Source organism: Mytilus edulis, chromosome 10 (genome assembly GCF_963676685.1).
Source record: "Mytilus edulis chromosome 10, xbMytEdul2.2, whole genome shotgun sequence".
NCBI lineage: Eukaryota > Metazoa > Mollusca > Bivalvia > Mytilida > Mytilidae > Mytilus > Mytilus edulis.
Window position 1 is genome coordinate 33,225,945 of NC_092353.1, and position 11,172 is coordinate 33,237,116.

At 31.4% G+C, this 11,172-nt stretch overlaps 1 protein-coding gene across 2 annotated transcripts in view; it reads left to right on the forward strand.

Annotated features, from left to right (window-relative positions):
• Positions 1–7,680, forward strand: part of LOC139490955 (protein kinase C-binding protein NELL1-like) — a 109,905-nt gene extending 102,225 nt beyond the window's left edge. The window contains exons 19-21 of one of the 2 annotated variants that reach the window (XM_071278112.1): positions 41–211; positions 3,764–4,000; positions 5,660–7,679. In XM_071278112.1, the coding sequence (XP_071134213.1) occupies positions 41–211; positions 3,764–4,000; positions 5,660–5,740 (489 nt within the window). In that variant the 3' untranslated portion in view covers positions 5,741–7,679. Of the gene's footprint in view, positions 1–40; positions 212–3,763; positions 4,001–5,659 lie in introns of both variants that reach the window. The other variant, XM_071278113.1, reaches the window with a different exon arrangement.
• Positions 7,681–11,172: the final 3,492 nt, after the last annotated feature.

Below are 11,172 nucleotides of genomic sequence, written 5' to 3' on the forward strand. Positions count from 1 at the left end.
GAAATTTCAATTATTTTTGTACATTATTTATGTTTTTTAGAATGGTGTGACAAGTTGCCATAAGAAGCCATGTGACTGTTCAGCAGCAGATGTTGACTTTGAATGTTGTCGCCATTGTGATGAGAGCTCTAAATGTCAACATCAGGAAGTGCCAATTTTCTTAAAAAATGGCGAGCGCTGGATCTTCCAGTGTCAGACTTGTGAATGCTTGGTAAATATTTAATCTTAAAGAATGGCGAGCCCTGGATCTTCCAGTGTCAGACTTGTGAATGCTTGGTAAATATTTAATCTTAAAGAACGGTAAGCACTGAATCTTCCAGTGTCAGACTTGTGAATGCTTGGTAAGTATTTAATCTTAAAGAACGGTAAGCACTGAATCTTCCAGTGTCAAACTTGTGAATGCTTGGTAAATATTTAATCTTAAAGAACGGTAAGCACTGAATCTTCCAGTGTCAGACTTGTGAATGCTTTGTAAATATTTAATCTTAAAGAATGGTGAGCGCTGGATCTTCCAGTGTCTGACTTGTGAATGCTTGGTAAATATTTAATCTTAAAGAATGGCCAGCGCTGGATCTTCCAGTGTCAGACTTGTGAATGCTTGGTAAATATTTAATCTTAAAGAACGGTAAGCACTGAATCTTCCAGTGTCAGACTTGTGAATGCTTGGTAAATATTTAATCTTAAAGAACGGTAAGCACTGAATCTTCCAGTGTCAGACTTGTGAATGCTTGGTAAATATTTAATCTTAAAGAATGGTGAGCCCTGGATCTTCCAGTGTCAGACTTGTGAATGCTTTCTTAAAGAATGGTGAGCGCTGGATCTTCCAGTGTCAGACTTGTGAATGCTTGGTAAATATTTAATCTTAAAGAATGGCCAGCAATGGATCCCCCATTACATGAATGTTTATCTTGATTTTATATTATGTAACCCCAATTGAACTGTGAAACTGTTAAAACAACACTAGTGACCAATACAGAATACAGAAAACCAATAAATGTTAAATGGACAAATAATAACAAACAATTCCCAAGTTAAACAATATGACTGATTTATTTTGTAACTAGCAACTTAATCAAAACATGTATAAACACAATCCAATAGACAACTGTTTGATAATTTAATAATCTTTAATTATTTTTTACCGGTACATATTGTTAACAAATAAAGACTTAATTAATGAATAATTAACATATGTGCCTTTTAACTTTTTTATTCGATTTAACATGTTGGTATTTCAACTTTATTTATTTGTGTTTATTACATTGGTTGCAATGAATTACATTGATTTCCCAGTTAAATAAAAACGGATAATTTCACATGTGAAATAAACGTGGTTATTTCACTCTCTGACGTCATACAACAATAGGCGTTGTCAAGACATGGATAACAGCGTATCAAAACAAACTGTGAATGCGTAGAAAAAAAAATATAGTTCCTTACACGTTTTACATTAATTTCTTTAAAAAAAAGCAATTTGCCAATGTAATAAAAAGAATAACTAATTAAAGAATTCAAATATCGAAAAATATTCAACTCGTGACCGAACAACACTATACAATTATGGCCCGTTGAAGAGGTGAATATCCAAAATTGTCAACACGAGAAGGTTATTTCAGTGAGGGCGCAGCCCGAAGTGAAATAACTTTCAAGGGTTGACAATTTTGGATATTCATCGATTCTAAGGGGCCACAATTGATTTATTATACCGAACTAACAGTGGAAAGGCCTTTCGAACACTTTCTATATGTTTTACATAACAAAGTCAAAGACAAGTTGACGTCAGATGAAAATACATTTGTGTTCTAGATTGTACAACAAAAGTAGAATCTTTTTGTAAAATATTGATGGCCCTGAAAAGGACCGTTACTCTATAAGAGCTATCATCAGCTGCTGTCACTCTATTCATGTCTAATGCCTCATCTCTTCGTCTCTTTTTCTTCATCGTCTCTCGGTGAGCTTCAACTCAACTGTAACGTGAACGCTGCCATTTTGTTTATTTACGTCTGTGACGTCATAATCATGGGAGAGAACTCAAGTACAAATCAACAATCTCAAAAGGTTATTCGCCGGTGAATAATAGGGTTATTCACCGCTGGTGGAAATTTTTAGGGTTATTCGTCCTTCCTTGCAATTGAATGAAAAACAACTGAATTATTCCATGTCACGTGACAACGTTTCACCCAATAGAATTGTTTAAAATATATGTAAGGTATAATAATTATAATTAACTCATGCGCCACACGCATTCGTGAATTAATGTGTTGTTCAGTCACTTGTTGAATATTTTTCTCTATTTGAATTCTTCGATTAGTTATTCTATAAGTACATGTAACTGGTGATTCTTTTGTAGAAGAAATGTGTCTCTAGCATACAAACGTGTAAGCCTGGTATCTTTGAGTTTTTTTTTAAATTTAAGACCGTTTTGAAATTTTTCAGAAATACTACAAATTAAAATACACATGAGTTCATCGGCAAAATTAGTACACAGAATAAAGCACATATGGAGTATATCATGATACTTAACAAAATTTTATCTTGAATTAAGCTTAAATTAAAATAGTTTTTGTTTTTAGACAACATGTACAAATATACATTTTTGTAAGTGTTTGTCCAAGACACCAAGATATTTACTGGAACGAAATATATTTTTGAAATTCATTGAAAAACAAATCCCACCCAAAAACATAGAATCATATGACACTTTGAAAATTAATCAACTGTTCAGTTCAGCCCTCAGATTTTACAATATAATGGTGGTTTTTTTTTATAATAGATACCAAAAAAAGATAATGCATTGGTCAAATTATGGCCTTTATTGATTTACCATTTATTTGACAGATTTACCCATATTATAACAGTAGAACATTTAGGCTTGGTAAAAAAGTCAGGTTGCATGTAGAAAGTATCCTCACACCAAATCACCATATTGTAAGAAAATGTTTGAAATTGTCATGTGTTGTCTCCCTTTGTTCATCTTTTCTTAGCTGAATTTTATGAATTACCTACAATATATATGTCCTTAATATGAATGTATTATTTGATGCCTGGCATTAAGCAGCCACCATCATGGCTTTTAAAACTTAACACCACAGAATAATACAAAAAAGTGATATGAAAATAATACTGTTGAATTAGAATATTTTGCATAAATTGTGATGGGATATTCTGGTTTTGCAAAAGTTGAAATGACACTTTTAATTTTTTTTTATTGTATAATATGTTTGCAGCATTTTCCGAAATTGCAATGATTTATTATATATGTATACACTTTTGTGGTCATTGTTCAAAATTCACAGAAATAAATGCACACCAAAAATTCTGAATTTATGGTAATGTTTTGTCAATCTAATTAAAAACCGATCTCTCATCGCTCCTGTTTCTGATATGTCGCGTGGGAGATCTAACGAAACCGGCTTTGAGGTCACATGTGAGTGAACTAAAAGTTATGAATTTATAAAGATATGCAAATAAGTTGACGACCTATTAATAAGCCAATCAAAAAAGTTTATGAATTATTTTGACTGACGATTTTGTCGTAAATAAAATGAGTTACATCCCTTTGCCTTACGTTAAACTTCCAAGATCGTGGAAGACTCAATTTCATTGGTCGAAAAAGACACACCTACAAGGTCACTCACATGTGACCTCAAAGCGGGTTTCGTTAGATCTCCCACGCGACATATCAGAAACAGGAGCGATGAGAGATCGGTTTTTAATTAGATTGATGTTTTGTTTACATGTTTGTGCTTTTCTGTCCCTACAGGATGGTGAAATAGATTGTTGGCCTTTGACTTGTCCTAAAGTAGCATGTCACACTACTATTCAAGAACCAGGAGACTGTTGTCCAAGATGTGTTGAGGATAATCCATGTCTCAGTTTTATACATGAAACAGGAGGGGCAGATAACTCTGCATCATCTTGTCTATACAAGGGTCATAGATATACACATGGTGACAACTGGGTGTTGAGAGAAGATACATGTACTTCTTGTGAATGTAAAGTAAGTATTGGAAATAGGTATTTAAAATGATAAGATGTAGGATATATATGTTAAAGAACACAAACACCTTATGTACTGCAGAGACAATGTCACATTATTTGTCACAATGTGCATCTGTGATCCCTGTATAATGAGAATTATTGAAATCTCGCAGGCAATTTGCACAGAGTGTATTAAAAAGTTTCTTTATGATGCTGACATTTTGCCAGATTAACTTTAATGCTTCTTATTTGGTGTTTTATGTCCACCATTACAGGTTGAATTTAGGGTCACTTCAAGATTCTCACAATAAAAATTCTTGGTTCACAAACAATCTTATGACAAATGAGTAAGTTCGGTAAGGACCATATTTGGCCCCAATTATAAAGTTCATAGTTACAAGGTAATACATGTTTAAAGTTGCCCTAAAGACATGTTAGAAAGTTAAACAGAACTGTTTTTGTCAAAGTTTAATTCTAACACGTTGATTTTTACATCCAAAAAAGGTCAAGATAAGGGATTTTGGTGAAATGTGACAAAATCAGCTAGATTTCAACCAAATAAAGGACCAGGAAACATAGAGCGCATGCGTCGACAAGCTTAAGATTCAAATAAGACATGTGAAATGTCTTCACAAACATTATTTTAAAAGATCTCTGTTGTCGACATATGCTTTACGTTTCCTGTCCAATAATCTATGGAAATTCTACCATTTTCGTTGATTTTTTTGTGAAAAATCAATATGAGTACAACTTGTGACGTCATAATGAAACGCAGAAACGTAAAATTTTCAACAAAATGGGTTATATCCTAGCTAGTCAATGTATTAGCTGTAATTTATCGTGATATTGGTCGATAAATACGAATTTTAAATTTACGCTAAAAAAGGGGGCCATTTTGGGACTTTATCGAACATACTCCTTTGATTGTAAGTCATGAACAATTAAGTATACTATACTTATGGTCAAATGAAATCAAAAGATTTTTTGTGAAACTGATCACTGGTGCAGTTAAATTGGTATCGTTAATTTGATTACTAAGAACAAATGGTACTCTTAGATTTGCAAAATCTATAAATGACTTGTGTTGATAAAAAAAAAAAAATATGAGGCAGGCATTACCTGTGAATGTCTATGATGTTTAAAAAAAATCAACAATGTTAAAAAGAGAAACGGAAATACCGTAACGTTACTGATTTTGGTTCTGTTGTTAGGGATTTTAGTTGTGACGTTATTTTAAAAGTTATGACGTCATATTCAATGTAAACAATGAAACGCTGTCATCAGGTAACGTTTTTTTAATAACAAACATTTTTTTTAAATGAATTAGTATAAGTTCCTTTCTTAGACTGATAAATATACATTTTATTCAAAGTCTCATGTAAACAAGACCGGAAATGGAAGTAGATTTCTGCGGAGATCCGGAAATTTAAAAACGCGACAAAAAAAATTGAACGATTTTGAGTTCATTAGTTCAATGAAAAATTCGGGAAATTTTCCCGATTTTATTTTTTTTATTGAATTTTCTACTGTAGAAGGGGACTTCGTCCCCATATTAACTTACAAAAATTGAAATAACTTGTATACTACAAATTCAGGTTAATAAATTCACCCAGTTTGTTCCACTTAGTATAAATCTGTTTCAGACATAAGTAACAATAATCCACTGTTTTGTTTATAGGCTGGACATATTTGCTGCTTGTTTAACCACACATGTACATCTTTACCAGAGGAATATCACAACTCATTTACCCTAACTTAGCTGAACATACCATGAGATAACCATAGGGTGTTAACTGGAGGATTATATAGACTGACAGAAGAAGTCAATGAGTTCTAGTAGAAATTTATGTAATAATTACTAAAAGAGTGTCAATACTATTTCTTACTTGTAGTGCTATCACAGCCTTTTTCAAGGATTTGAATGTTGCTCCAATGTAATAAGCTTAAAGTAGAATGTCAATTGTCAAGAAGATATGATGTTACAATGTATTGATATTAGATATGATCATCGGTTTATTATTTTGTAGCGATTGACATGTTTCTCAATCTAGAACAACATAAGAAAGGTGGACTCTGTGTTTATTATAGGCATTCAACATAAGAAGCACTAACTTTAAAGACCTATGATCAACAATAGTACTGAGTATAAAGCTCATTATAGTGTCTTCAGTGTTATTAGTTGTACCTAACTTTAGGTACTTATCTTTGGTTTCTTAAGTGATTTCTGTAGAAATAGCTCTAGGTAAATATCACAGCTTTCTAAAGTGTCATTTTAGACTGGCTTTAGGTCCATTTCATAGCTTACATAAGTGTCATTGGTAGGAACAGCTTTATGTTCATATCATTGGTTTCTTATGTGTTGTCTGTAGGACAGACTTTAGGTAGATATCATGGCTTTCTTGAGCGTTATAAGTAGGACAGGCTTTAGGTACATATCAAGCTTTCTCTAGTGTCCTCAGTAGGACAGGATTTAGGTACATATCATGACTTTTTTGAGTGTCATCCTTATGACTGGCTTTAGGTACATATCATGGCTTTTTTTATTGTCATCAGTAGTACTGAATTTAGGAACATATCATGGCTTTCTTATGTGTCATCAGTAAATCTGGCTTTATGTAGATATAATGGCTTTCTTGAGTGTCACTAGTAGGACAGGCTTTAGGTACATATCATGGCTTTCTTATGTGTCATCAGTAAATCTGGTTTTATGTAGATATAATGGCTTTCTTGAGTGTCACTAGTAGGACAGGCTTTATGTACATATCATGGCTTTCTTTAGTATCATCAGTAAATCTGACTCTATGTACATACATGTATAATAGCGTTCTGTAGTGTCATCACTAGAACTGGATGTAAGTACATATCAAAGTTGTCAAAAGTAGTAAAGGATGCTTTGAGTCTGTTGACTGACTTTGGTTAAATACCAAGACTTTTTCTTTAAAACAGTCCAATCATTGGGACTGCCCTTAGTTTGAATATCATTTAATGTCATCATATTAATGTAAAATTTATTGTTATACTAATGTTAGTAATGTTAATTGATAAATTTATCATATGCATATGGTGTTGTTATCACAAATAAATATAAGTCTGAGATGTTGCATATTTCATCTGCTTTGAAGAATCATTCATTAATTGTTGTAAATTTCTAAGTAGGATTTAGTCATAATAACTGGATAATTCTAGCAATTCATTGTGAACTATAATATTCACTTTTTTCAGCTGGTATGATCAGTAAGCTATCATAAAACAGCAAAATAACACCAATACATGTTATAAGTCGCTGTAAAGAAAACAGGAAGTTTTCATAGAATATTCCTGAAATTTAAGAGTTATAGTATATAGACTTCCTTGTTGTCATATCAGAAATAGATCGATTATATTGTAAATGATATAGTTTATATTTATTTCATTTTCATGTCAATACAATGCAAATCATTTTTGCATAAAGTTGTTAGCCAAAGATTTATGAATCTCAAATTCTATGCATTTATTGAAGCCTTTCATACAAAAAGTGCTTTTACTTAGTCATAACAGTGTGTATCAAAATGCAAATTTTGCCTTCAGACACTACAGCATTTATTTACTTTTTTAGCGAAATATTTTATAGTTTATATCATTGTATGTAAAATACTTCAGCATTCTTAATATTGTATGTATAAATATCTTATATAAAAGTCAAGCTTGTTTCATGTCATAAACATTACCAAGGTATATTAAAAACTCTATAATGTACGTCATAACCTGTGGGAATCGATCATGTATAAGGGTTTTAAATCAAAATTTTACAATGGCATTACTGTTTATAGTTCGATGTTTGAAAATGCTTCCTGCAGCTATTTTCAAGAGCTGTATATTATATTGATTTTCTTCAGCAGCAATTCTATATCATGTGGAAGTTTTCAGCGTGTTATGAAATGTTCATCAATAATCTGTATAAAAAAGCAACACTTAAACAAAATATCAAAATGTACAAAGAATCAAAATACTTTATCGTTAAGTTTTTGTTTATTTGATTAAATTGCTTAGGTCTGAAACTTGGAATCTTTATTTTAAAGTCACTTTTCTGAAGCCACCAATTTTATTCAGTATAACGAAAGGCTGTTTATATCATTATTTTTTTTCATCCTTAATATGCATGAAATATTTGTGGCTGGATGTTGAGCAAGTAACAATTAATTATTCATATAATTTTGATTAGATTTTTCTGAACTTGAAATGATGAAAATGGTCAAATGTACCAATGAATTTACATTATTGATAAAACCAAAGAAGGCAAATGAGATATTTAAAATGTTTAGGATTTTCATGATGAATAAGTCCTGTTTATCCTATTTTTATACTAGAGTTACTGCCCTTGTACTGTGATGTTAAATTGATGTATCAGTATTGCATTTGTTACTTATATAAACATATGAGCTGCTTCGGATAGAAATCGACCTTATGCAAACGAAAATCAATACCTCTGTTAACCTATTTTGGGTTGAAATTATTTCTACGGAAAGTCTGTAATTGTTCCAAAAGTAGGTTTTCATAAGAAGACAACCCTTTTAAACGGACCAAAATGCAGCTTTTATATCTTAGTTATTCCAAAATCGATCAAAGTCTTAGATATGTATATGTGTACATGCACTTGCATAAGGTCGATTTCTATCCGACGCAGCTCATATATAAATGTTCTGTTATTTAAATCAGAAGTATTTATTGATGTTGTAAAATCGCAAAAGGTTTTAATTATGTATGTATTTAGGGTATTTTTGCAAGTTATTTTATATTGATAGAAATAAGACTGGTACTATAAGAATTATTTTATACTAATAGAAATAAGACTGTACTATAAGACCGTGCAAGGGCTGTATAGCCAGTCAAGGTCGTTAAAAACTTCCATTTGTTGGTACTATAAGAAATGAATATTATTACTGATATTCAGGGTACCAGAATTGGAGAAAAGGGATCTAGTCAGGGAGAATTTCCCCAAACTTTCATATTGTACTGAATAATAAAAGATGCAATATCCTTTGGATTTATATTATCCCTTTGTGCATTTTTGTATGTTTATTACTTCTACATTTAAAACTAAAAATAGAGTGCAAATCTTAATTATCCTTAACCTATTTGCCACAAATAATTAATTATTAGTTTGGATAAGTGAAGGATTTTGTTTATAATAAGCTTACAATAATACTCAGAAATTATAGAATCCATTCATTAGTATGAGATTAGTTCATGTTACCAGTAAAATGGATTTAGTTAGATATCAAGCCGGAGTCAATTCAATCCATCATTTCAAGAAATGTGCAAAAATTCTGAATCTCATTGAAAAGTTTTACATTTTACAGGGACTATTTATCCCCATCTTAGGATTGAAAACATTTTGCTGAATTTGACAATTTCAAAAGTATTTTTATGGCCCACATGCCATAGTAGAGGTGCATTATGTTTTTTTGTTAGTACGTCTGTCTTAATAAACATTTTCCCTATGATATGATTTTTCTAATTTTAATTTCAAATTAGAGTTTTGACCCAAATTTCACAGTCCACTGAACATAGAAAATGAAAGTGCAAGTAGGGCATCCCTGTACTATGGACACATTTTAGTGTAAACCCCTTTTTGATACATTATCAAATGTGGTAATATGGTATATTGTTGTTCTTACATCATTGTGCTGCACATCGATGATAAAATATAGGTCCACTCTTTCCAAACAAGTTACAAACATTTTACACAATATTAGGATCCTTAAAATATTTCCCAATTTTTATTTGTGCTAAATCAGATTTATATAATTTCATTTATTAGAAATAAAACTTGTTACATTTTTCATATGTCTGATGACACTTTATGTTTTCTTTGATGGAACATTATGAAATTTGACCTATTGTTTTAGGAGGAAAAAAAACTTCTCCCAGAGTTTTAGATTACTCGGAGATGGTCATATCAGGCAGTCATAATTAAACTGCTTATAAGCATTGTTGTCATGGAGATTGTTTTGTAATCAAAGTCAAACTTGTGCCAAAGTGAGAAGAAATCAATCTTTAGAATCACGTTTTCATGAGTCATCATTTGTTCATTTATTTATTTCATTAGTAGTTGGAACATCTGTTTGGTATTTTTGGAGAAATGCAAGGAATTTTTTCATATATTCCAACTTACAAAAATCCTTGTCCTCCTAAAAATGAAAGGCATGTAAAGTCGAATTATTCAGCATTATTTCAATTTTTCAATTATACTTTATACTTTTATATATCTTTGTTGTTGTATTTATTGTGTTGTATTGGTAATCATAAGGATAGCAAATATATTTGTTGTATTTTATTTTATCATATGTTTAGTAGTAAATACAGTAGTTTTGCATATTTGATAAATAGCCTGCTGTTTAATCAATATCGCGCAACTTTGATGCGCACCCTTTATCACATACCCTTTATCACACCCCTACCCTTTATCGCATACCCTTTATCACACCCCTACTTTTTTTTTTTTTCTACTTAACGTCAGTTTTGTTTTTTTTTTGCTTAAGAAAAATTTTCCTCAAAATATGTAATTTTTTTAATGACGTCAAACGTGACGTCACGAACGTCAAGTTTTCATATTGTATGCGACGTCACGTCAAGTTTTCATATTTTTTTTTTTACTTAACGTCAGTTTTGTTTTTTTTTTGCTTAAGAAAAATTTTCCTCAAAATATGTAATTTTTTTAATGACGTCAAACGTGACGTCACGAACGTCAAGTTTTCATATTGTATGCGACGTCACGTCAAGTTTTCATATTGTATGCGACGTCACGTCAAGTTTTCATATTTTTTGGCACACTAAATGCAACTATAAAGAATACAAAACACACAAATAAATACAAAACAAAATATTTTTAAAACAACAGCACGCAAATTGTAAGGTAACCCAGGTGCTTCAGATAAGTAATTGAGCAGTTCTTTTAAGGCCTTTGAAACAAGACAAAAGTATAACTGAAGGTAACCTTGTGCTATGGATCAGAAAACAGTTTATATAATATAATAATCTTCTGTAGAAATATATGATAAAGCGTATAATACATGGCAAAATCCGTATCACATGCCGTATCACCCTCGACCAATATCATCCCTCGGGCCTAAAGGCCCTTGGGCTGATATTGGTGTCTCGGGATGATACGACATATGATACGGATTTTACCATGTATTATTCTCTATGTAC